Raw genomic sequence first — 26,899 nt, 5'->3', positions numbered from 1 at the left:
CCCAGAGCCTCAGGCGGAAAGTTGCGACGTTCTCTGCGGAGCAGACGCCTTTGGGCTCTACTCCCGACCGTCGGTGGCGCTGCGCGTTTTCTGCACGCTCTTCCTCGAGTTGAAACCCAGCTTTCGGGTCGCCGGAAGAGGCGGGGTGGGAGCCGCTGCGAGCGGAAGCAGCGCCATTTTTCCTCGGAACGCAGCGAGAGCGATGCCGGGAACCCGTCCGCGCGCGGTGCCCGTGGTCCGGCATCCGCGTGGGTCTCCGGAGGGCCGGGACGTGGAGCTCGGAGCCGTGGCCCGTGACCTGTCGTGCGGTAAGGGCGCGGGATTGGGTGCAAACGGGAGGCTGTCGCGGCTTGGCGGGGACTTCGAACCCGCAGAAACTTGGATAAACTGGGAAATTTCAGAGAGCGCCCGCCGCGCTGTGGAAGGTCGGAGGGTGGGTGCTTCTGGGCTTAGAACATTCTGAGCGGTTTTCGCAAGGAGAAAATACGTTCAGTACCACGGAGCTAGGAAAGGTCTCCATTTTCTGGGGAAGGCTTAGTCAGATTGCGCATTTAGTAAGCATCCACTATGTGCAGGCAGAGGTAGGGCTGCGGGGGATACTGTAGTGAATTCAGCAAACACTTCTCATGTAGCTTACCTTTCAGAAGGGCAATAAAAAGAAAAGGCAAACAAATTTTAAATAAAAGCAATAAACCCCTGAACTGTATACTTTAAAAGGGGGAATTTTAGGGTATGTGGATTGTATATCAGTTTTTCAAACTTACCTTTTTAGTTGTTAATAGAACTTTATTTATTTATATGTGGTGCTGAGAATTGAACCTAGTGCCTCACTCATGCTAGGCAAGCGCTCTACCACTGAGCCATCCATCACCCCAGCCCCCTTATATATCAGTTTTTTAAATTTTTTTTTTTAGATGTTGATGAACCTTTGTTTTATTCTTTTGTTGCTGTGCTTCGAATTGAACCCAGTGCCTCACACATGTGAGGCAAAGGCTGGACTACTGAGCCACAACCCTAGCCCCTTTTAGATCAGTTTTTAAGAAGGGGGTTAAAGGCTGTGGAGAGAAAGCCTTCCTGGGAAGGAGATATTTCAGGAAAGGCTTGAAGGAAGTGAGGCAGCAAGTAATACATCTGGGTGAAGCATACCAAGCAGAGGCAACATCAGACGTGGATGGGACCATATTTTACTGCTCAGGAACTGTTGGAGGCCAGTTGGCTGGAGAAGAGTGAAAGATGATTAGGAGAGACATTACAGGATGCCAGGTCGCTTGGGGATTTCAGACCTTCATAAGAAATGACTTTCACTCTGAGTAGGATGGAAGCCATTGGGAAGCTTGTGAGTTCAGAAGTGACATGATCTGAAGTTTATGTGTGGGAGTGATAAGGTCAATTTTGTTTTGATGCTCCTCAGGCAAAGTGGGGAACATAGCTTTGGAAAGAGAAAGGTTGGAGATTGGGAGTCTGGTTAGGAGGTTAGGGCATAAGAATGAGACGAGATGAGAAATGCTGAAAGTATGAACCAGGACCGTGGCAGTGGTAACTGAGTGAGTGAGGCAGATTGTTGTGGGGTAACTCCATGAAGGAATAATTTTAAAAAGAGGGTGGAGGGGAGAGACTATCCTACTATGGCTTGGTTGATCTCTGATACTACTGCCCCTGGTACTGAGGACTGAACTTGGGGGTACTTTACCACTGAGATACATCCCTAGTCCTTTTTTGTTTTTTATTTTGAGACAGAGTCATTCGAAATTGCTGAGGGTGTGGCTAAGTTGTTGAGGCTAGCCTGGAACATATGATTCTCCTGCTTCAGCTTCCTGAGTCACGGGATTATAGGTGTGCACCATTGCACCTGGCAATCCTATAGCTTTCTTTCTTTTAAACCTAGGAGTGCTTAAACGCTGAGCAGCATCCCCAGCCCTTTTTATTTTGAGACAGGGTCTCGCTAGGTTGCTTAGTGTCTCTCTTACATTGCTGAGCCTGGCTGCAAACTTCTTCTTCTTCTTCTTCTTCTTCTTATTATTATTATTATTATTAGTGAGAGAGGGGAGAGAGAGTATTTTTTAATATTTATTTTTTAGTTCCCGGCGGACACAATATCTTTATTGGTATGTGGTGCTGAGGATCGAACCTGGGCCGCACGCATGCCAGGCGAGCGCGCTACCACCTGAGCCACATCCCCAGCCCTGGCTGCAAACTTATGATCCTGCCTCAGACTCCTGAGTCACTAGGATTACCTCACCCAGCAGCCATATACCTTTGTTAGTAAGATGAGGCTCCAGGTAGCTAAAACATTTGATGAGTTAAGTAGTATTATAGCATCATAATCACAGCCTGTGCTGTATGGGACTTATAAATAATGATTGATCTGATGGGATGTTGGAAAGGATCTGAGGAATGGGAATGAGATGATGTCTTTTCTACAGAGGGAGATACTAAGCTGAATTTTGTAATCCTCCCCACTTTTGCAGGTATAGCTGACATGTCATTTGAGGAACTGTTGAAATTGCAGAGCCAAGTGGGAACCAAAACATACAAACAATTGTTAGCTGGAAACAGCACTAAGAAGCAGTGTTCTAGACCACCTGTCCGAAATGCATGTGTTGCAGATAAGCACAGGTGAGAAGTAAGGCTTATCTTAGGAGTTGGATACCCAGGATCTTGAATAGGGGTCTGCTTGCTTTCCCTCTTTTTTTTTTTTTTAACGGTACTGGTGTTTGAAACCAGGGGTCCTTTACTACTGAGCTGCATCCCCATCACTTTTTAATTTTTGAAACAGGGTCTCACTAAATTGTTCAGGCTAGACTTGAACTTGGAATCTTCCTGCTTCAGCCTTCCAAGTAGCTTAGATTACAGGTGTGTACTGCTATGCCCCGCTAGGTGTCTATTTTCTTGTTGGCAGATGGGAAGCCTTTGACCAAGACTGGAGTCTCCTTGACCCATCCTTGTAATTTCTCCATAGGCCTCTGGAGATGTCAGCCAAGGTTCGAGTGCCATTTTTACGTCAGGTTGTTCCAGTCAGTAAAAAGGTGAGGAAGAGGCAGGAAGCAGTTTCTCAGTGAAAGGAGACTGAACAGTATTTTATATTCTCTCTACTCTCTCCAAAGGTGGCCCGGGACCCCCGCTTTGATGATCTGTCGGGAGAATATAATCCTGAGGTGTTTGACAAAACATATCAATTCTTAAATGACATCCGAGCCAAAGAGAAAGAGGTATAAGCTTGAGATTGGTTCATGAGTATTTTAGGGGATGGGGAACCAGGGCAGAGGTTAGAAAGTAGACAGAGAAAAGCTGGAAGCTTTACTTTTTGGGGGGAGGGAGAAGGTGGGTACTGAGGGTTGAATTCAGGTACTCGACTATTGAGCCACATCCCCAGCCCTATTTTGTATTTTATTTAGAGACAGGGTCTCACTGAGTTGCTTAGTGCCTTGCTTTTGTTGAGGCTGGTTTTGAACCCATGATCCTCCTGCCTCAGCCTCCAGAGCTGCTGGGATTATAGGCATGTGGCACCAGGCTTGGCAGGAAGCTTTACTTTTTAAAATTAAGATCTTTTAAAATAGACACATAGTAATTGCATGTTTATGGGATACAGTGTGGCATTTCAGTATACATGTTTAATGTGTAATGATCAGATGAGGGTAACTGGAATATTTTTCACCCACAACATATAATTTGATGTTGTTGGAAATGTTAAAAATTCTATGGGCTGGGGCTGGGGCTGTTGAGCACTTGCCTAGCATGTATGAGGCACTAGGTTCGACCCTCAGTACCACATTAAAAAAATAAAGATATTGTGTGTATCCACAACTAAAAAAAAAACCTTTTTTTTTTTTTTTTTTAATTGTATGAGCTGGGGCTGTGGATATAGCTCAGTTGGTAAGAGTGCTTGCCTTGCATGCACAAGGTCCTGGGTTCAATCCCCTACACACACACACACACACACAAAAAAAAAAAATTGTATGAGCTGTTTTGAAATGTTCATTTCACTGTTGTCAACCGTAGTTATCCTGCTGTGCTGTACAGCTTTGGAAGTCATCTTCCTATCTAACTACACCCTGCCTGCCACACTGATGGTGGTGGTGGGCAGCTCTTTTATTTCGGTAGTTGGGATAGAATCTCAGGGGTGTTCTACCACTGAGCTACATCTCCAGTCCTTTTTTTTAAAAAAAAAAAAAAACAAAACTATATTCTTTAGTGGTAGTTGGACACAATACCTTTATTTCATTTATTTTTATGTGGTGTTGAGGATCAAACCCAGTGCCTCGAACATGCTAGATGAGGGCTCTACTGCTGAGCCACAACCCCAGTCCCATCTCCAATCCTTTTTATTTCTATTTTGAGACAGGGTCTTGCTAAGTTGCCCAAACTAGCTTCAAGTCTGTGATCCTCCTGCCTCAGCCTCTTGAGTAGCTGGGATTACAGGTGTGCACCATTCTGGCCAATCCAGCTATACCTGTCAAGCATCCTCTCTCTGTCCCTTCCTCCCCCATACCCTTCACAGGCTCTAGTAACTGCTGTTCTGTTCTCTACTTCTTTGAGACCAGCTTTAGCTTCCACATATAAGAGAACAAGAAAACATGCAGTATTTGTCTTTCTGTGCCAAACTTATTTCACTTAACATTGCTTAAGCTTTCAAATTATGAAAAGGATAATAAGGGCTGGGGCTGTAGCTCAGTGGTAGAACTTGGGCTTTATTAGCACCTGTGAGGCTGTGAGATCAATCCCCAGCACCACACATACATAAAGGGAAGATAAAATTCCTGTGTCATAGTGTAAACTTCTTAGAACAATGCTTGGCACAGACTTTCAATTAACATTTATAAAATACTAACCATCTGATTAATTTTCCAATATGGAGCTTGTGAAAAAACAGTTGAAGAAGCGCCTTTCAGGGGAGGAACATGAGAAACTGCAGCAGCTGCTTCAGAGAATGGTGCGTAGATGATATGGTGAGTGGGTGGTGAGTACAGTTAAAGGCAGGTGTTTATAACATCTCATTTCATCTCATCGTTGCTCCTCAGGAACAGCAAGAAATGGCACAGCAGGAAAGAAAGCGGCAGCAGGAGCTTCGCCTGGCCCTGAAGCAGGAGCGGCGGACTCAAGCCCAGCAGGGTCATCGACCATACTTCCTGAAGAAATGTGAGTGGGGCACAGCTCTTGCAGGCTGATTACAAGGGTGGTGTGGAGGCCATTTTGGCAGGGTACTGTGTTGGGGGTCCATGAGCCCCTTTAAAAACGCATGAAGTATAATCCCAATGATTTTTTAAAAAAATATTTATTTATTTTTAAGTTTTAGGTAGACAAAATATTTATTTTACATTTATGTGGTGCTGAGGATTGAACCCAGTGCCTCGTGCATGCTAGGCGATCACTCTACCGCTGAGCCACAACCCCAGCCCCATTCCCAATGATTTGTGAGGCTGAGGCAGGAGGATTGCAAGTTCAAGGCCAGACGAAGCAATTTAGTGAGACCCTGTCTCCAAAAAAAATTTTTTTAAAGGGTTAGAGATGCAGCTCAGTGGTTAAGTGGCCATGGGTTAAATCCTCAGGAACAACAATAGCAACAAAAAGAATGCATGAAGGCTGGATCCCACAATAACTTGGAGGAAAGTGGAATAGTAAGGAAGAGTTATTTATAACCACTCTTGTATCCCTAATTAGATTATGGCAGGATTGATGCTTGTATCCCCCCCCACACACACATACAAGATTGGGTCATACAAAAAGTTGGCTTAATCAGGCTGGAGTTATGGCTCAGTGGTAGAGCGCTCGCCTCGCACATGCAAGACCCTGGGTTGGATCCTCAGCACCCATAAAAATAAATAAGTGAAATAAAGGTGTTGTGTCCAACTACAACTAAAAAATAAAATATTAAACAAATAAATAAAAACGTTGGCTTAAGCTGGGATGTAGCTCAGTGATAGAGTGCTTCCCTGGCATGCTTGAGACCCTGGGTTCAAACTCCAGTACCACACACACACACACACAAAAGTTGGCTTCCCACACATCAGAGAGCTCCAGACAACTCACATATGCCAGCATGGGACTGGAAATTACCAACCAGGGAAAAGGAAAAGACGGGGGCTTCCTCCTTTGCTCACCAACTTGCTTTCTCCTTGTAATCTAGCTGAACAGCGTCAGTTGGTCCTAGCTGAGAAGTTCAAGGAGCTGAAGCGCAGCAAGAAGCTGGAGAGTTTCTTGAGTCGAAAGAGGCACCGAAATGCAGGCAAGGACAAGAGACATCTCCCTTTGAGCAGAGAATATTGAAGAACTGTCATCTGTCTGCACTGCCTAGGGAGACAAGGGCCTGTGGAGACATGGATCTCTGGGCTCATTCTCCTGGTTCTTTGCTGTTCAAGGGCAAGGAAAGATCACATCCAATCTTGAACTCAGAAGATTAGGGCTCTTGGACTCCCCCTAGAGCAGGACAAGAATAGCTCAGCTTTCTGCTACATCACACTGCCTGTATTTGAATTTGGTTCATTATGTCGTCCTGCCTTTCTTCCATCCTAGTCTTAAACCAGTGATTCTGGTACCGAAGAAATGGGACCATGAAGTCTGTGGCTATAGGGCTGGGACTTTATATAGGAATCATTTCATAAACATCTGTTATTTTTCATTATTTTACTGTTTTGTAGAACTCTTTTAGTGGGCCACACTTACAAGGATAAACAACCAACCCTACACCTTCCACAAGTGAAAAGTCAGATCAGAGACTCTTCCTACTTAAATCTGGGTCCTGAAAAGATGACAGTTATTTAAAGGGTCAGCCACTCCCACAGAACTACGTGGTTTTGATTGTAAGAGGAAATAGGAGGTAGGGACATAAAGCTTTGCTCAACTGGGCACAGTGGCACATGCCTATAATCCCAACAACTGGGGAGGCTGAGGTTTGAGGATCACAAGTTCAAAGCCAGTATCAGCAGTTTAGTGAGGCACTAAACAACTTAGGAAGAGCCTGTCTCAAAATTTAAAAAAAAAAGCAGGGCCAGGGATCTAACTCAGTGGTAAAGTACCTTTGGGTTCAATCCTCAGGACCCAAGGAAAAATGTAGGGTAGGGCTGGGAATGTGTCTTGGTTGTAAAGTATCCCCAGTACCACAAAAGGGAAAATTAAAAAAAGAACTATATCTATTGCTTGATGTCTCTGAAATGGGAGAAAGATGTCCTAATGATAGAAATGGAAGCTGAAATGCTCCTCTCCCCTGATTGTAAGCCTAGGATCATAGCAATCAGTATAGTTTGCCTTGCCAGGAGAGTGCTACAGGGTCCCTGGTGTCATGTGTGTCAATTTTTTTTTTTTTTTTTTAAAGTCAGTGAATGGATTCTGGCTGGTTAAAAGCAGAAAACTATCTAAGTATCAGAACTACTGAGAATGCTAGAGAGAAGATCCAAATTGGAGGAAAGAAGATAGGGATAAAGTCTAGTCATTAAAAATACTCTGGGCTGGGGTTGTGGCTCAGAGGTAGAGTGCTAGCCTACATGTGTGAGGCACTGGGTTTGATCCTCAGCACCACATAAAAATAAAGATTGTGTCCACCTATAACTAAAAAATAAATATTAAAAAAATACTCTGTAACTCTGTCTCAGAACCAGAATATTAATGTGGAGGGGCTGGGGATGTGGCTCAAGTGGTAGCGCGCTCGTCTGGCATGCGTGTGGCCCGGGTTCGATCCTCAGCACCACATACCAACAAAGATGTTGTGTCCGCCGAGAACTAAAAAATAAATATTAAAAATTCTCTCTCTCTCTCTCTCTCTCTCCCCTTTCTCAAAAAAAAAAAAAAAAAAAAGAATATTAATGTGGAGGTGCTTCAGTGCCACCAAGATGTACTTTCCACTTTCTCCTGCTTTGTTCTGATTAGCCAGGCCTTGGTCACATGGCTGCAAGGGGGGTGGGCTGGAAAAGCAAGAATTTATTCTTTATCTAGAGTTGTGGGGAGTTTCTCAGATGACTGGTGATCAGAGGACATACATGTCCAAATAAGTACTGGCCACCCCAGGCCTTCAGTCACCCTTCAGCAAGGACCCAGAGAAGATATTGGATTTCATTGAGGTTTTTTTGTTTTGAGTAATAGCTTTATTGAAATGTAATTCACATACCTTAAAATTTATGTGTTTAAGATGAACAGTGGTTTTTAGTATAATTACAAAATTGTGCAACTATTACCACAATGTGAGAATATTTTTGAAACCTCAAAAAGAAACCCTATGCCGGGCATAGTGAGGTGCTAAGTGACTCAGTGAGAACCTGTCTCTAAAGGAAATACAAAATAGGGCTGGGGATGTGGCTCAGTAGACAAGTGCCCCTGAATTCATCTGTTCTCTCTCTATATGGATTTGCTTATTTGGGACATTTTATTTAAATGGAGTCAAAATGTGTGTTTTTTCCTCTTTAAGTCTTGAGATTGTCAGATGAAAGTAACTGCCATAGGATCCCCCCACCCCTGTACTGGAATTTGAGCCTAGGGATGCTTTACCCTTTTTTAAATTTTTGTTGTTGTTGTTGTTAATGGACTTTTGTTGACTTATATGTGGTGCTGAAAATTGAACACAGTGTGTCACACATACTGGGCAAACACTCTACCACTGAGCTACAACCCCAGCCCCATCTCTAGCCCTTTTTATCTTGAGATAGTGTCTTAGTAAATTGCTGAGAACTTGTATCCTGCTTCAGCCTCTCAAATTGCTGGGATTACAGGCATGTGTCACTGTGCCAAGGGCCGTAACTAGCTGTAGGGATCTAAGATATGTGCCTGTGAGGATGGCTCCACAAAGGAGCAGGGATGGGCATGAGAATAACATAATCTCCAGTCTCTAATGTAACTCTTGAGTTATCTTAGAAATGAAGCATACTGTCTGCTCTCATGGGATGGATGATCCTGAAGGCAGAGAAGGAGGTCAGATTGTCCTGGTGCTGGTGAGAGCATAGGTTGTACCTAAGTCAGCTCCTCTCCTGGATTCCCACAAGTCACCTAGGCCAGAGTGGGTGGGTGACTGTGTGCTATAAAGTGTGGACAACACAGGTGCTGTACCAAAGTCAGGGGTTTTGGGGCCAAAGCTGGTGGTGTGAATTTTTAAAGGACTGGCTGGGCATGGTGGTGCATGCTTGCAATCCCAACTAATTGGGAGGCTGAGGAAGGAGGATCACAAATTCAAAGCCAGCCTCAGCAATTCAGTGAGAACCTGTCTCAAAAAAAGTTGAGGAAGGGTTATGGATGTGGCTCGGTGGGTACAAAATTTTTTTGGAGGGCTGGGGTGTGTAGATCAGTGGTAGAGCACTTACCATGCACAGGGTCCTAGATTTGATCCCCAGCATACCCCTGCGCACCACCCCCCCAAAAAAAAAAAAATTGCTGGATGGAGACTTAGTTCATTGCAGAAGAACCAGGATACTGAGGGGTTTGGTGGCTATAAAATGCTTGAAGGGTTGAACTAGTGCAGGATGTACAGCTCAGTTAATGCAGGAGTCCATGCAGTCAGTGGCAGGATGGGGGGTGGGATTGGCCATACAAAAAAGTCCCATCCTCTGTTCAGACATGTGGTGTGTACTGGCCTGGTTATAGAGCCCACAGCAGGGGTATATTATGGTTTTCTAGAGAAATCAATAGGATATAGATTTGATTATAAAAGGGCCCTATAGAGATCATCTGCAGGCGGGAATGCCAGAGGAACCAGCACCTCCTCAGTCCAAGAACTGGAGCCTCTGAACACTAGGGATCAGTGATTAGCCCCAATTTGGGAAATCCCCTGGCGAGTCCTTGGTTAGAATGTGCTTTGGAAGAGCAAAAGAGCTGGTGACGGATATCCTCAGGCAATTGCAACTGCAATCGAAGAACTTCTCAAGAATTGAGCTGTGTCTGCTGCTGTTTCCTTGTTCTTCCAGTTTTTGTTTCATCTAAGCTCCCAACCTGCTGGACTGCTCCTCACAGTAGGGTGGGTCTCGGCCTCAGTTTGCTGTCCCACATGCAAATCATTCCTACAAACACCCTCAATGAGACACTCAGAGCCTCTTAATTTTAGGCATCTCAATCTAATCAATCTGACAATTCACATTAGCCATCACAAGGGAGTAGAGTTCAGAAAAGTTTTGGCACCTGAGCACTAGCTCAAGAACAAGAGGATGTCTTGACCAATAAAAGGCATGGTCTCTGCTACAAAGGAAAGGCACCCAAGTGACACACTACAGCAACCCCATACCCTGAGCCCACTACTGCCCCTGCCTATTACTTGTTCTTCTCTGGTCTCTGCCCCTCCAGGGCAGCCATGGGCCAGTAGGCAGGCACTTGCTGTAATACCTACCAAAAGCACCATGGGACCAGTACTGCAAAGCATTTGAGCCCTCAGTGCTTTGGTAACGCTCTGCCCTCTGTTCTGTTGCTTCCTCTTGATTTCTCTGATTCTCCCAGGCCCTGACCTCTTTTTCCCTTATAGACTCCATTCCTAATCTCAATCCTGAGTGGCTCTATTCCTTCTGCTAGTGTCTGTGACCTCCCTTAGCACCTGACCCTTCCTCACCCTTCTTGCCTTTCTTTTTTAACTTTCTTCCTGTCACTGGTGAGCCTCAAGAACCCTGGACTCCTTCCCTCCTCCCCAGTGTTCTTGCCAAGATGCAAAACTCCACCCTTGGCACTGGGTCCCCTAGTGTGCCCTGTGCAGCCTCAATGTGGGTGGAGGCAGAGCAGCCAATCAGAGGACAGCAAACCCCCACCCCCCACAGCAGCAAGGCTTGCCTAGGGGGCTAGATGGAGATAGGAATTCCAGGACGGGTGTATGCAGCTCTACCAGAGGAGAGGTGGAAGCAGAGGAGGATGGGAAGAGAGGGGCAATGTAGAGGAGCTTATGGGAGGAAATAACAGCTATAGTCCAATATCTACTTCCAACCCAGATTCTAAACCACTGGATAAAAGACAGCCGGGAATGATGATGCATGCCTGTAATCCCAGTGGCTCAGAAGGTTGAGGCAGGAAGTTCAAAGCCAGCCTCAGCAAAAGTGAGGTGCTCAGCAACTCTGTGAGATGCTGTCTCTAAATAAAATATCCAAAAAAAAAAAAAAGGACATACAGGTTCTTGGATGCTTGTAGTGGCTACAGGGAGTCTTTTATCTCCTGTCTGCCTTAGGGAAGGAATGGGTGAATTTTACTTACTGCTGGGAGTGGCAACCAAACAGGAACTTGCTGGCAAAGCTGTCCCTGGGTCAAATGTTTCCACACCTGTTACTCGTCAGTCCCTCAGCAACTGGTTCAGTACCAGAAACAAGGAAAATGAAACCATGCCTGATAACTACCCAAGTTACAAAGCATCTGGCTAGTGGCTGAGGTGGGCTCGGGTCTCCAGCCTGTGAGATGAAAGTGCGTCTGCATACACACTTAGAAGGGGCTGAGCTCCATCCTGGTCCTTAATACTGGTGGAGAGGGCTGGGAAGACATATCTGACTACCTCTCCCTTTCTCCCCATTCCACCTTCCTCATCTTGACAAATCTCCTAGCATAGTAGGAGATAGTCTCAGTGCCAGAGGGCTCCTTCTCCCAGCCATCCAGGAAAGCCTCTTGCCCATCTCAGTTCTAGCAGTCACCAAACAACAGATCACATAATCAAACTCCATGTTTTATTTCTGTAAAAAGCTCCAGTCTCACCTATCATGGACCCCATTTATAGGGCTACCGGAAAGTAGAGAAGCTCTGGGTGCCGGTGCAGGAGGCATAGGGCACACCACGGGAGCGAATCTGCAGGGTGTGGAAGGTGAGTGGTGGGTTAGGGCCTGAGGAGCCTGGGTTTAGGGACTCGGTGTGGGGCTCCATCACAGTCACAGGGACTGCATAGGACAGCATTTGGGGCCGGTCATCATGGCGTCTCAGCGTGCCCTTGCCCAGGAGGTGCAGGATGCAGGAGAGGACATCAGTGCTGCTACATGCAGCCCCTCTACCAAGGCTGCTGACCAAACCCCTCGGAGGACATGGGCCCTTCTGCCAAGCCTCCAGCACCTATTATGGGAGACCAGAGAGAAACAGGTCAGAGACAACACCTTCCACACCAACCATATGAGAGGACAGGAAGTCCTGAGCACATGAGGTGAACCTCAGCCTTACTTCTCACACATCTATAGGCTGCACCTGCACGGTGAACAAGATGCTTCAAATATGGACCCACCACCTTCTGTAGGCTGCCCTCACCCCAAACCCACATCCCTTTGACTACTACCTACCAGGCAGACAAGCTGGTCAATGTGCAGCCCTTCATCCCCATGGGCCTTGAGGATTCGAACAACAAGGCAGTTGAGAAGGTTCCGTCTCTTCTCCAAGTTCCGGCCTTCTTCATCTTCAGCTTTCATGTATGTCTGAGGTGGGATAAGCCACACGTTGCCCCTCCTTGGCCTGGGTTCCTCACTGTCATCTCGAATCTTGAGCACCCCTGAAATAAATGGTGGTCACTTGGTAGGGGCTCACAAGGAACCTGGCCCTAGCTCAGAACAGAGGCCCTCTGGCCCTGAGTGTATACCTCCTGGTACATCCTTCTGCTCCTGAAGATCCAAGGGGCCTCTTGAAGAGGTGAGAGGCCCAATTGCCTGATTCAGCATCTCCAGAGGGAGCCCTGAGAGTGCCAACAGGCTCTCTACAGACACCGCCTTAAGAGAAGAGGCACAAAGCATTCAGGGCCTCTCCAGGAGTGGAGGGAAGAGAATGAAGGAAGAGTTTAGAAAAGTGAAGGACAAAGTGGGAAAAGGCAGAGGAGCTGGGCCACCTTTAGATTGTTGAGATTCAGCAGCAGCCACATTTGCATGGTGGACACATGAAGGGTCTGGTCCCCAAACTGCACCTCAGCTCGGCCCAGCCACGTCCACTGTAGTTGCCTCTGTGGGCCTCGCTCTAAGGCAGGGTGTCTCTGACCTGGAGAAGTGCCAAGGAAGGGAGGAAAACAAAGGGGAGAGGAAAGGAAGGAATGGGGTTTCAGGAAGTGTGCACTATTGGCCAAGTTTGCTTTCTGCTAATGTCTGCAAAGCATGTGGCCTCAGCATTTATAGATAACAGAAGGTCCCAATCTGAAATTCCAGATCCCAGCTTTCTCTGATCTACCCCTCTGGCAAATCTCAGGTATCTGGGAGCCAGCCTGGGCCTACTCCTGTGTTAGTCAGGCCCGTTTTATTTAGAGACAAAACGATGCAATGAGGTAAGAAGACTGGGGTTCTTATTAAACTGGAATATTGTAAGAGGGGAAGTGTCTCTCCCAATAGTCTGGGAGCTACCTGAGGGTAGATTCAGTTTCTTTTCCTCCTTGGTTGCTGCCCAGCACAGGGATTAGCCCTCAATGGGAAGTTAGCAGTTTGGAACTACAGGTGACTGACCAAGAAGGAGCCACATACCTACTCCCAGGGAAAGCCCTTTCTGGTGGCCTTACTCAGGTCCCTCCTCTTTCTCTTCTCCCCACTACCCTCAGATTCCTGGGATCTATAGTCTGACAGCATCTTTACCCCAGACAAAACTGCAGCTCCTACCCTTTCTTCTCAGATCCACCTCCCTTCCCCTGTTGCCTGAGGGAGTCTTATCCCTAAAGACCATGTTTGTTCCCACCAAAGCTCCTGACCCCAGGGTCAACCCCAGCCTCAGGCCCTTCTCCAACAGCCTGTCCTCTCTCCAGTCCACCACAGTCCCTCTGCCTGCTTCCTCACTCTTGTTGTAGAAGTTGGAGTATCTGTTCAAAGTGCCCCTCAGGTAGGAGGGCAGGCAGGTTCCAGGGTTCAGCATATGGCAGATGGAAGCGACAGGCCAGCAGCGCGGGGACAGGACAAGCACAGATACTTCTGGCATTGCCCCTTCATAGTAGAGATCCTCATTCTCCTCTTCCTCTCCCTCCACCACATCTGCAGCCACTGCTTCCCCAGCATCCTTTCCATTCTTATGCTCCTTGCCACTGGCCTCGTGGCCCACCTGAAGGGGCACAGGATTTCCAAATGCTGAGGGCCTCTTCTGTCCAGCTCCATGTTTCTCCCTTCCCACCTTCTTACTTGTGCATTCTTTCCCTGGCACCTACCTGTATTTTCTTCTCTGTGTCCTCCAGCTTTAGGAGTTCCTGATCGAGCTGCTGGAGTTGGTATACATGGAACTGGCGCTGCAGCTCCTCTGAGGTGCTCAGGCTCCGCAACATCTGCTGGGGGAGGCGATTGGGGAAGCAGGGACCAATCTGCTCCAGCACAGCCCCCTCCAGCCAGCTGGAGCCCACGCCCAGTAGACGGTCTGCCATGTACTGCCTGTGACACACACAACCTAGGTCAGATCTCAGTGGGAGTACCAGCATGAACCAGCTTCCTACTCCAGGGTTCCAGCCTGACTATATTGCAGATTCCCAGGCTCTGTGAGCTAGCCCTGACCCACCATCCTGTGTCCCTCCATCTCCTATTGCCTAGGTCCACACTCACTGGTAGTAATGCTCAAAGGTGGTGGCTATCTCAAGGCCAGAGAAATTTAGGACAGTTTCCAGGCATCGCTGCAGTTGTGCTAGCATCTCCATTCCCCGGGCTCCACCAATCCGGCTACCCTGGATCCGCTGATCAATGTGCCGGGCAAACTGCTCGCTCACCTAGGTATTGGGAAAGTAAGGATAACCTGAGCAAGTTAGCCAAGGGGAGCAGGTGAGCAGAAGCAGTGAGAAGGTCTGAGAAAGGAGATGTGAATGGCTGGCATCCTCTCCATTGGTCAACCCTATTTTTTTGTTGTTGCTGGGCAATGTAACCCAGGTTTTTGTACATGCTAAGCACATGCTCAACTACTGAGGTACATCACCAATCTGATTAACACTTTTATAAAACTATTTTATAAAATCAATAACTGTGCAAATTAGCAATATTAACAATTTTGAAAAATGTTTTCTTTGTGTCTAAAAATCAGACAATAGTAATTTTATTTATTTACTTATTTTTGTAGTATTGGGGATTGAACAAAGGAGCACTCTACCACTGAACTACATCCCCAGTCCTTCTTTTTATTACTTTTAAAAAATTTTTGTTTTGAGATAGGCAACTTGTGATCCTCCTGCCTCTCAGTCTCCAGAGTAGCTGGGATTATAGGCATATGCCACAGTGCCCACTTCAAATAATAGTAATTTTAAATGAGGAAATCGGTTATATGGCCAAAGACAGTACACTGTAGTATTACTGATAAAACAGAACCAGAAGCAACTCAAGTAACCACAGTGCCACTACCCTGCTGCACTGAACCTTGCTCTCCAGGTGCTTATCATGTTCATGATTTGCTTAACATTTGCTGTGTGTGTTCCTTAAATGAGGCCCTCTGGGGCTGGGGATGTGGCTCAAGCGGTAGCGCGCTCGCCTGGCATGTGTGCGGCCCGGGTTCGATCCTCAGCACCACATACAAACAAAGATGTTGTGTCCGCTGAAAACTAAAAAATAAATATTTAAAAAAAAAAAAAATGAGGCCCTCTGCCTTGCTCATTATTTTTCCTTTACCTTTCATCATACTGCTTGACGCCCAATGCTTTTAAATACTTGTTGAAAGAATGAGAATGGTAAGTAAATCACAGTACATCCACCAGATGGTATCAATGCACAAACAAAATATGAGGACAGGAGCAACACTGGGAAAAACTTCTAATGTGTCATGACAGCGGCTAAGGCCGGCAATCCCAGCAATTTGGGAGACTTGACACAGGAGAACTGAAAGTTTGAGGCTAGTTTGGGCAACTCTGCGAGACCCTGTCTCAAAAAATCAAAAGTCTGGGGATATAGCTCAGTAGTAAAGCATTCCTGGGTTCAATCTAGTACCCCCCCCATACACAAAAAAAAACCCAAACATGGTTATATTCAAAGAGAATGGGAATGGAGGGTGGGTCATTTAGGGGAGGCAGGGAGGGGAAAGTCAGAGGGGAGGGGCCTGGTAGAGGTGTGGGAGAGTGGCTTACATGGGCAGCTCTGAGGAAAGGGAGCCTGAGCAAGGCTCCAGCACAGCCATTCTGCAGCGCCAGCAAGAAGGCTGCCCGTGGCCCAAACAGCTCAGAGCTCGACTTCTGCAGGTTATAATAGTGTTCACAATAGCGTGGCACAAAGTCATTATCCCGCCAGTACGAGGTTAGAAAGTTGTTCACCTGGAAGGAAGGCACAGGAACGTGAAGAGGCACCGATCATGCCACCACCACAGTGTCCCTCAACCCATGCCTGCCCCTGCCCACCTGCTCCTCTACCACAGCCTGCCAACAGCGGGTCAGATTTCTCATGATGCTGCTCGGAAGGCCTCTGGTGGCCAAGGAGCTCCAGTCATGGCTTCTGTTTCTGCCCTCTGTGGAGACAGAGAAAATGGCAGAGGCAAGAAGGGGGCAGCCCCTTAGGTCCCCAAGGATGATTCCTAAGGCCTTAGACATGCTGCTCTCCAAAATGATGTTCCTGGATGGCCTAATACAAGCCTAACATATGAGTGGGGGCCCAGGAAATGCTCCTAACTAGACCTGCTATTGGAATCTCCAGTACTCACTAGGCCGAGGGGCGGCCACTACTGGAGGGGCCATCTCACAAGGCTCCACGTGCACTAGCAGGTGGGTAAGGCGACGCACACGAGAGGAGAATGCTGCTGCCCGGCTCTGGGGATTATGTGAAGCCTCCCGACACTCCAGGTACTGATCCAGCAGCCAGCCCAAGGGGCTAATGCCATCCTCATCTGGAGGGCGAGAAAAATAAGTCAACACGTGGCATGTCTTTGGGGAATTGAGAGTTCGGGAGAGAGCAATAGGACGGAATGACACATGGAAGAGGGGCAGCAGGCTTCCACTGACCAACACTTGGGCAGACACTGGTTGGGGAGGAAGGGACCAGGGTGAAAAACATAGGAACCAAAAGGACCAAGGGAATATCCCAGGTATTTCTAATATTTATTTATTTATTTATTTTTGGTGGACACAACATCTTTGTTTGTATGTGGTGCTGAGGATGGAACCCGGGCCGCACACATGCCAGGCGAGCGTGCTAACGCTTGAGCCACATCCCCAGCCCACCCAGGTATTTCTAGGTTAGAGCAAGAAAGAGCTGGTTGGTGGGGCCAGGTGTCAGAATGATTACCAGGTGAGGTGATGTTCTGCACTAGGGGGCTGACCAAGGCTTCCCAGCAGGTCTTGCCCAGTGCTTGGGCGGCCTCATCGTCAGGGAGGAAGTGATCTGCAAAATTCTGCTCCTGGCGCAGAGCTCCATTCAGTCTGGGGAGGAGAATACAGAAGGAAGGTGTAGGGCTTGAGGCTTAAGTTGCCCAGTATTGCCCAGTCAGCTTGCCCTCAGCACCCAGGCCAGAGCCCCTCTTGGTATTTAATAACTGCCCTGGGCTAACTGGTACATCCCATCCTGGCACAGAGGGGAAACTGCTTTATTCTTTTTTTCTCTTCCCAATTGTATTAAAGCCCTAACTCATGGCCTCTCTAGAACCCAGCCTGTTAGTCATTTGTGATAATCTGACCTTCTGCAAAGACAGACACACCTACATTTCCACACACCTAGAACTCAGATGCAGAAGGCTCCTGCGGTCCTCTGCTATGTCCTGACTCCAGGCCTGTGCCCGAACCATGTAGAAGAGGCGTGTATGACGACACAGTTGCTCCCGGAACACTGGCCAGAAAGTGGGCTTGGGGCCCAGGACCTCCAGCCCCCGAATGCGAGTGTCAATGCCACCCTGTAACAGACACAGGACTCTTTTCATTTGCCCATACCCTTCTTGGGTTGGGCTAGGGTTGGCTATGCCCTCAATCCTCACCCCTGGAGCTGCCTGAGAGCCAGGCTCAAGATCCACAAAGTGCAAGGCCTCAGAACCCCATACCCCCAGTCACACCTGCTGACAGCGCTTTATGCGGATCTGGATGATGGGCCAAAAGCGGGTCAGGTTCTCCAGAAGAGTCACCCTGCTGGCATAGGGCATCACATTCACCTGTCAAGGGATAGAGAGAACTGTCACCTCTGCATATGTAGATGGGAGTATTGAAAGTACCTATATCAGCACCAATCTCCTAGCTGTGTCCCTTCCTCCTATAGTCCTGGGACATGGGGCTCCTAAAAAAAAGACCCTAGGGCATGAGATTGTGGCTCAATGGTAGAGTGTTTGCCTTGCACATGTAAAGCACTCGGTCTGACCCTCAACAACACATACAAATAAATAAATAAAGGTATTGTGTCCATGTACAACTAAAAAAAAATAATAACAAAAAAATAAAAGGGACCCTAATGCCACCCCCACTGCTTGAGACCTGATGCCATCACATAGGCACAGGGATAAAGGACTCTGCTTTTATGGGGCTCAAAACGGGTAGGAAGTTAGGAGATTAGGGCAGGATAGGAGGGCAGATCCGCAAGTGATAGGCTAATGGCACAGGGGTTCCTACCGAGTTGAGTTCCGTGTTAAGAGAGTTGATGCTGTCGCCCCCACACACTACCAGCCGGGCTGGCATGTAGCTCGAGTCTTCACCAGCCACCAGCACTGTCAGCTGCCTAGGAGTGGGAAGGAAGACCCAATGGGAACTGGAACCTCTCATGTCCTTGTAGACTCACCAAATTCAGAGGGATGGTGCATCCTCCAACACAGGGAAGTCACAAGAAAGCCCAGGTGTGTCACAAGAAAGCCCAGGTGTGTCACTAAGCATATACACAGGAGCATATTACCTGATGAGGACACCCTGACGCATGTGCAAGGTGATGGAGTGGGAGCCTGCACTGCCATTGGACTCCCAGTAGGTCTTAGGGTTACGATCTGTCAGCTTACTTGCCCGGTGTGGGTTGGAGGACACCTCCACCTTTTCCCAGCACTTATCCTCCTTTACATCCACACTGGAGCCTGGGAAAGAAGTGGAGGTCACAGCCAGACAAGTACAGAGGGGAAATGGAAAAGGTGTGGGGATGTTGAGCAACTGGGGGACAGGTACAAACCCTGGCACAGATATCTGAGGAACACATCAAAGAAAGGGATGTTGATGGGCCGGTGGGTTCGCCTGTGGTCTTCAATTTGGCCCAGCACCATCTGCAGCCGGAACATCAGAGAGAAGAGGTATGGGAGGAATGTGGAAAGACACACAGAAATATGGATGGAGGAAAGCTCAAGCAGTGGTGGGAAGAGAGGGCAGGGAATAAATGCTCCCAGGCTCACTTGAGTCACCTGCTGTTCCCAGCTTCAGGAACACAGCCCCTTCCCAGCCACTGCTGGATTTTGTATTCTTAGGCAGCTCTGAACCCACAAGCTTCATCCTGCCCTTTCTTCTGACCTGGATGCAGCCGCCTAGGATGTTAGTGGTGAGCTTCCGATAGAGGTGGGCATGCTTCTCACACTTGAACACCATGTCCCGCAGCTCCTGAGCCAGCTCCAACTTTCCCAGGTGCTTTTCCAGGGCCTTGGAGATGGCATCTCGGGCTCCCAGCTGATTCAGCACCACAGCGTAGTCCCTGCTTGCTGAGGTCAAGCGATGCAGGAAGGTGATCAGTTCTTGGAGCACCTGGGATGGCAATGTCAAGGGGGTCATAAATATAGGACTCAGGGAACAGGCCAGAAGGGCACCCACAGTGGTAAAAACCCATTATGTACTGGGTGCTGGGGGTGCTGCAGTGAACGAGACAGAGTGAGGAAGTACAAGGACAGGGATGGGAGAGACATAAAGCTAGGTGGAGTTAGAGAACCAAAAGCAAGCCAAAAAGGAAAGAGCCAAGGGACATCTTGCCATCCTGGGGTTCTAAGCTACTGAGTATGTTGACAACAGGTACAGAGAGAAATCCTGGATTCTTTCATTCAGGCCCACCTATCCTGAAAATGAATTGTAGGTCTGAAATATTCAGGCCCCAAGTTCAGTCACTTGGAAGGGCTTGGTGGGGCCCAAGAGGAACTGGATTTGTGTATATTCCTTCAGGGGTACCCTTTTAGAAACTAAAATCTGAGTAATAGCAAAAGTTGTGGACTGTAGACACTTACTGCCACCATGACCCTAATTCTCTGATACCTTCTAAAGCCTTCTGTGCCCAGGACCTCTCTGTAGCTCTTGCAGGGAACATTTGTAATGTGGTGTGCCCCCTGTCTCCTGCACCTCTTTACCCCATAGAACCAGCCAAAAAAGGAACCACTGAAGCTCTTATTTGTTTATATTTGCATAGGAAACACAGGAAGGATACATAAAATTAATACAAGTGGGGGGAATACTGAGTGACAGAAATTCAAGTGGGAGCAAGAGTTCTCAATGTATACCTTGTTATATCATTTTGATTTGTGAACTGTTTGAATGCATAACCTATTTAAAAAAAATAAGATTAAATTTTAAACTTTTTTCTTTAGGTTCTGGGGATTCCACCCAGGGATGTTCTACCACTGAGCTATACCCGCAGCCATTTTTCATGTTATATTTTGAGATATAAGTCTCACTAATTTGGTGAGGCTGACATTGAACTTGCCACCCTCCGGCCTCAATTTCCTGAGTTGCTGGGATTATAGGCAGGTGCCAGCATGCCTAGCTAAAATTCAATTTTAAAAGCAAAACTCCAGGGCTGGGGCTGTAGCTCAGTGGTAGAGCACTTGCCAAGCATGTGTGAGGCACGGGGTTCAATCCTCAGCATCATATAAAAATAAATAAATAAAATAAAGATATTGTGTTCATCTACAACTTAAAAAAAAAAAAAAAAGCAAAACTTCAACCAAGAGCACAAAGGCTCTATCATTTCCTTGCTGAGGGGGTTTGCCTCACCAGTGGCTGCCTTGTGTCCTCTCCCTCCCAGCATCTCCCTGGAGCAGGGCAGGGGTACCTCTCGATCAGTGTTGGGGGACCGCAGGCAGGTCATGCAGGCATCCATGGCCTCGTGCCAGGGAAGCAGCAGTGCCTCGGGGAAGTCCACCAGCTGCGTCAGGATTCTAGGAGCAGGGGCAGAAGGCAGAGATGCACAGCTGGCCTGAGGCCCTTTGCCTATCCCCACCTCTCACCAGCTCCTCACTTCAGCGCAGTCAGATGCAGGGCCTTGTTGGTAGCCGGAGTGTCCAAGGTCTGCATCAGTGCAAGGAAGGGCTGGGGCTGCCGCTGGAGCTGCAGCAGGCATGGCTTGACCTCTCTCTCCCGGGGTCCCTCAGAGTTCAGGGCTCGTTCCAGATCCACAAGGAGTTTCCCAGCTGGGCCCAAACCCTCCACCAGAGATTGCAGGGAAGCACTGGGGCTCTGAGGTGGGGGTTCCTTCACTATAGGAAGAGGTGTTACAAGAATTGGTCACTGTTAGTGATGCAGAGGCTCAGAAAAGGACAGATTCTTTACTCTCAATCTTTACTTCTAATGTCTCCTAAAAATGATTTTGATTTTTTCCCTTTCCATATTAGGGATAGAACCCAGGGCACTGTGTATACCAAGCATATATACTACCACTGAGCCACATGCTGAGCCTGACTTTTTTTGGTCTTTCTCCTGTAAGTTAGTTTTGGAGATTTCATAATTTCTTTCTCTCTCTCTCTCTAAATAGAAGCACTCTACCATTGAGCTACAATCACAGGCCTTTTTTTTTTTTTTTTTTTTTTGAGGCAGGGTCTCATTAAATTGCCCAGTCTGGTCTCAAATTTGCCATCCTTCTTCCTCAGCCTCTCAAGTTACTGGATTATAGGCATGTACCACCATACCTGGCAAAAGTCAGGACTTTTTTAGGCCTCAAAAACCTCTTACAATGTTCTAACTTTACGTTCTCCATTATCCTTTTTTGTATTTTGAGATGTGGACTGATTATCTTGCCATGGCTGGCCTTGAACTCCTAGACTCAAATGATCTTTCTACCTCAGTCCACAAGTAGCTGGGACTCCAGGTTTATACCACCACACTTGGCTTTCTTTTCTTTTTCTTTTTTTTTTTTAAATATTTTTTAGGTGTAAATAGACAGTACCTTTATTTATTTATTTATTTTTTAAGATATGATACTGAGGATCGAACCCAGTCCCTCTGTGCTAGGCAAGTACTCTACCTCTGAGCTACAACCCCAGCCCACTCCTTTATTCTTTAAGGGAAGTACAGTGTCTACTTCTCCACTTATTGCTTATCTCTAAATTTTGGATTCTCGCTAAATAAAGTGCTGTCTTTCCCAGAAAGAACTGTACAACAAGCAGCAGAGTCCTTAAGAACGCCCTGTTAACCAGGTGCAGTGGCACATGCCTATAATCCCAGTGGCTAGAGAGGCTGAGACAAGAGAATCACAAATTCAAAGCCAGCCTCAGCAACAGAGAGCACTAAGCAACTCAGTGAGACCCTGTCTCTATTAAAATACCAAAAAGGGCTTGGAATGTAGTTCAGCGATTGGGTGTCCCTGAGTTCAATCCCCGGTACCCCTCCCCTCCCAAAAAAAAAGAATGCCCACTTGCCTTAGGTGGTAAGCCTGACACCCACCTTCTACTCTGGCTGCATTTTCTGACTCCTGAGGCTGAGCCTGGGCTTTCAGCAGGAGCACATCTTGCTGGGCTTCTTGAAAGGATGGGTAAGCTGGCTGCCCTGCCAGGGCCTCAGGCCCATACTTCCTGTAAACCCGGCAGTTGAGCAGGTCTCTTAGGGCACTGTCATCGAGTCGCTGTGGCAGAGAGAGCAGCAGGTCCTGGGCCAACTCCATGGGTACAGCCAGCTCAGCCAGGATCTCTTCATCTAGAACGTGCTATCAAGGAGAAGGTCTAACTGAAGATAGTTCTAAGGGCAAAGGCTCCAGGGAGAACCTGGAAGGGACAGGGATCTCCCCTGCACACATACTCTCCACCCTGAATCTCTCAAGGCTGGTAACTGGCTCCTCCCAAACATTTTACCCACATCTGCATCTCTGGACATTCCAGACTCCTCCCTAGTGGCTCATGACTTCCTTTGGCCATCTGGAGCCTTCCAAATGTCTGTCACAGTCCAGCCCTTGCAACAATGTCCTTCATCCCCTGAGTGTCTACCTCCCCTTCCAGGTTGTCCTGTAGGATCTGGAAAACCTCCTGGTAATCAGGTCCATCCAACTTTTTGATGAAGAAGAGGAGCTCCCACCACTCGGCCTGGGTCAGGTGTTCACTCTCTTCAGCATCCTCATCCTCAGGCAGCACATAAGGCACAGCATAGAGTTCAGTCATAGGCTTCCAGCGCCAGGAGGGCAGTGCTGTGCAAATGGGCCGTGGGATAGCCACGTCATTGCCCACCCAGCCAGACCACCATTCCTCTGCTAAGGGCTGATCCCTACATTCCTCTTTGAGCTCACCTCCGCCCAAGACTCTACTGACCACTGCCCCCTGGTACTCATCAGCTTCAACCGCGTCCTCAATGTCTTCCTCAAATCCCAAGATCTCTAGCATGTGCCAGTGCACCCAGTAGGTGCGGCCTGTTGACTCCCACAGCACCTGGATGATGGAGGAAAAATGAGGGAAAAGGAGAAGGTTCACTAAGACTGGCTAATTCCCAACGATGTGGGCTCAACTCCAGTATGACCACCTGACCAAGTTTGGAAATACTTTTAAGTAGCCAAACACTGGCATATGCAAAGCATGCACATATACCCAAAAGATACATTCCTCTTCTGGGATGGGCTATGTTTCTCCTGCCAGCCTATGCTTGATGGGTTACATTGCTATACTTTCACCTGGCCTCAAGCACCCCATCTCCCTGATACTGACCTTTGGAAGAAAGTAACTATATCATTTTCTTCCTAGGTGTGAGCCTCTGATACCCAGATAGTCTTAGCCCTTCAAATAACCTACCTTTGAATTGCTAACCCCATTTTACCATCTTGATTTGAGGATTTTCCCGGTGGGTTGCCAAGCTAAGGGCCACATAAAGGCACAGCTAAACCCAACCAATAAAATTCAGAACAGTGTCTTGCCACAGTGCTTCTTACCTGTGCAGGGGGCACACCACTGTTGCTCTGGCGGAATTCGCCTTCATCCCCAACGCTGATCTCCTCATAATCATCCAGCATCCGCACTCTCATGCCTGGCTGCAGCATGTCCCGCACATATAAGGCATAGGTATTGCCACTTGCAAACTCAGATCGAGGGCGAAACCGTCTTGACCTCCTGAAGGAGCGCTGGGCTTGGGTGGAGAGGTGCCCTGGACTGGCATCTGCAGGCTGAGGCTGGAAGATGGAACAGGGGGACCGCGCCAGGCTCCCTGGTCTGCTCGTGGCCCAGTCCCAACGCATGGCCTGCACAAGCTCAGAAATCAGGGTGCCCATGGCCATACTGAATTCCAGCTCCAGCCGGCCCCTCTCCCCACTCAACTCCTCAGGGGCAGAGTTGTTCTGGGCTCCTGGTTCCCCAGCACTGTCATTCAGCTGATCCAGGAGAAAAGTAACATGCAAATACCGCTTCACCAGAGAGAAGAGCAGCCTTCCTGGGACCTGTGGGATATAAACTTTGGCTTTCACCCACCTTGTCAGCTTTAGTTCCTCTTTCCACACTATCCTCTGACAGGTGCAAAGGCCTGGTTCTCAGATCTTGCTCACAACCTCCCCCACCCCATTCCCCCACAGGATACCTGAGGTAGCTGAATGCCCTCGAAAGACATGGGATGTTCAGAGAGCGTGGCCTGTGCAAACAGAGCTAGCAGAGCACATCGGCTGTCAAAATCCAGGTGTTTCTCAATGGCTTCTTGCTGGCTCAAAGACAGAAGGATCTGGGTCCGGGTCCCTGTAACCCACATCCCAGTCAGTAACTGCTTCCTAACTCATTCTTCCCAGACACCTCTCTTAAGAGTTTTCACTCAATAAAATAAAAATCCTTTGCTACCACTCAGTAGGAATGACATGATTTGTTGATTTGTTTCAAAAGCCAAAATTTACTATCTTACCCATACCCACACCCACACCTACAATCTGTAATAGTCTAAAATCTAGACTTTTGCTTTGCACAGAAAGTCAATTAATATGAGGTTCCTCAGAGTTATTCTTTCTTCAGAGATGCTCCTGCCCCCACCCTACACCAACCCCCTCCTTTTTTCAAACTTTTATGAGAAGGGCAACAGAATCTTTTTTACGTACTGATGAGGTCAGAGGCTCCTGCCACAGTGTCCTGTGAGTCCCTGAGCCGACCCAGCCCCTCTCCTGCTTTCCCTTCCTCCCCATACTGTCCCTCACCAGCATCATGGGAGGATAGGGCTTGTATCATCCGGCCTGCGCTCCAGCGAACCTGATAATCAGGACTACTCAACATGTGCATGAGCAAGTCCAAAACCCTTGGGTCTTTGAAGACCCCAGTGAGGGGCTCAATGCTAGCATAGGCGCTGAGCACATGGACAGTATGAAGCAAAGGAGCAGGAGGCATGGTGCCTACACACTCCTCCAGTTGCCGAAGGGCCCTCTGAATCAGGGACTTCACATCAGTTTCCATCTCCCCTAGCACAGTTTTGTCCAAGGCTCCAGCCTCCGCAGATTCTCTGGAGGGCCCGATGACCTGGCCATCCTCGCCCAGCATCTTGTGGCAGTTGGCATAGATTTCATCGTCAGACATCCATAGGAGGATGTGCTCAGCTTTGCAGTCCACTTGGCTGGAGGCCCCTTCCCCATCATCTCCACGCCTGAGGATCAGCCAGCGAATCTGGTACTCAGGGTGCCCATCATGGCCTACCCGCTGGCGGATCAGCTCATCAGGATAGGCATGCAAGCCAGGCCCAAGGGGCACCCTGAATTCCCTGTAGCGGAGTTCCCCCACCATCCTGGCACCTGAGACACAAGGAAAAGAGAACAGGCAAGCTCAACTGAGAGGGGAGGTCAGAAAAATCAAGGCCTCTCAAGAGTTGGGGAAACAAATGTGGCAACAGCTGTTGGGCTGGGTGGGGTAAAGCTGGTCCCAGGAGTAGCCTGCTGCAGGCTGGGTGGGGCCAGAGCTAGGCAGAGGAACACTGGGGTATTTGTTCCGAGAGATCAAAATTTAGGGATTAAAAAAGGAATATCACAAAGGCCTGCAGCATGGAGTGAGTGGGGCAGGGTGCCTCTTAGTTACAGGCAGAATCCCAAGGTTCTCGGAAGGGTGTGTGTGAAGCCAGAAGTATGTTTGGGGGACTGGGAAGGGAAATCCGAGTGTGTATGAAAAAGGGTGCTATTTCTAAGGGCTGAAACACTGGGTTGTGAGTCCCAGAGGCTAGAGACGCAGAGAACTGATGGTGGAGTATAAGTGCAAGGCGCTGTGGGCTGTGAGAAGAGGGTCAGGGGCTAAGCGAGCCTACAATAGGAGCAATAGGAAAAGAAAGGCTGCTGGGGAGCCGAGAGGCCCCAGACACCCTACAGTGGAGACCAGGTGGGTGAGGGGCGTGAGGCTTGGTCGACCAGACCAAGTCCTAAGAAGCTTGGATCACGCGACAGGATGGGAGAGGGGTCTAAGGTCGATAAAGAATTCTAAGGTACCGAGGGAAAGTGGGGCGCTAGATGGAATAAGCGAGAGGGCGGTGCGCGAGAAAGTCCAGGATAGGGGCAGGGGGCCGCGGCAGGGCTCAGGCCACCTCAGAAGTCCACCGGAGTCCTTGCGCGAGGCCTGTCCTTCGCAGAGCTAGGGACGCGGCATAGACGATGGCTGCGACGCTGGCGCTGGCGAAGATTAGGGCCCCGCCTGGGCCCCCCAAGGGGTCAGGGCGGGAGGGGGCGTGCCTCCGCTGGACAGGCAGGGGGCGTGGCACAGCAGGACCCAGCGCCCCAGGGTCGCGCCACTGTCCTCAGTGTCCGCTGGGGCAGGGCGGGGCCTGGTCCCTGCCGGTGGCACCCTGCGCCCAGCTCAGGGGGCTCCGCGGCCCGCCCAGAGCCACCGCTCATTTCCGCCGGACCTAGCGGAAAGCTGGGGGCCCTGGGACAACGCTGGGGAGGAGCCGTGGGTGCCACCTCGGCGATGTGCGGCACCTCCTCCTTTGCTCCGCCCTTTCCTCTTCCTTTTTGCCCTCGCTCCCGCCACCGGAAGTGCCTCCCCATTTCCCATAGTCAGAACTGGA

General features: G+C 48.6%; 2 protein-coding genes across 5 annotated transcripts; one reads left to right on the top strand and one right to left on the bottom strand.

The window, feature by feature from the left end:
* The first annotated feature begins 178 nt into the window (after positions 1–178).
* On the top strand, positions 179–7,737 carry Rrp36 (ribosomal RNA processing 36). The gene is made up of 7 exons (XM_077801617.1): positions 179–308; positions 2,469–2,616; positions 2,960–3,026; positions 3,105–3,209; positions 4,856–4,930; positions 5,019–5,136; positions 6,125–7,737. The coding sequence occupies exons 1-7, from the start codon at positions 203–205 to the stop codon at positions 6,262–6,264; spliced, it is 759 nt and encodes a 252-aa protein (XP_077657743.1). The 5' UTR covers positions 179–202; the 3' UTR covers positions 6,265–7,737.
* A 3,844-nt stretch (positions 7,738–11,581) lies between these two features.
* Positions 11,582–26,801, bottom strand: Cul7 (cullin 7). Of its 4 annotated transcripts, none has more exons than XM_026383468.2 (26): positions 26,325–26,801; positions 24,963–25,643; positions 24,461–24,612; positions 23,823–24,323; positions 23,190–23,328; positions 22,894–23,090; positions 22,358–22,616; positions 20,937–21,174; positions 20,751–20,856; positions 19,232–19,459; positions 18,900–18,990; positions 18,636–18,807; positions 18,359–18,464; positions 17,812–17,907; positions 17,480–17,655; positions 17,055–17,188; positions 16,474–16,656; positions 16,175–16,281; positions 15,908–16,090; positions 14,409–14,569; positions 14,024–14,240; positions 13,662–13,920; positions 12,737–12,882; positions 12,494–12,620; positions 12,201–12,406; positions 11,582–11,979 (listed from the first exon to the last, which is right to left on the bottom strand). In XM_026383468.2, the coding sequence occupies exons 2-26, from the start codon at positions 25,633–25,635 to the stop codon at positions 11,656–11,658; spliced, it is 5,181 nt and encodes a 1,726-aa protein (XP_026239253.2). In that variant the 5' UTR covers positions 25,636–25,643; positions 26,325–26,801; the 3' UTR covers positions 11,582–11,655. The 4 variants fall into 4 exon arrangements, with proteins under 4 accessions (XP_026239253.2, XP_026239251.2, XP_077657711.1 ...); XM_026383466.2 differs by having other exon boundaries at positions 26,420–26,801; XM_077801585.1 differs by having other exon boundaries at positions 24,963–26,801.
* Positions 26,802–26,899: the final 98 nt, after the last annotated feature.

The sequence above is a fragment of the Urocitellus parryii genome, chromosome 8 (genome assembly GCF_045843805.1).
Source record: "Urocitellus parryii isolate mUroPar1 chromosome 8, mUroPar1.hap1, whole genome shotgun sequence".
NCBI lineage: Eukaryota > Metazoa > Chordata > Mammalia > Rodentia > Sciuridae > Urocitellus > Urocitellus parryii.
Note: the sequence above shows the minus strand (reverse complement) of the source record. Positions and strands in the feature narration are given on the sequence as shown.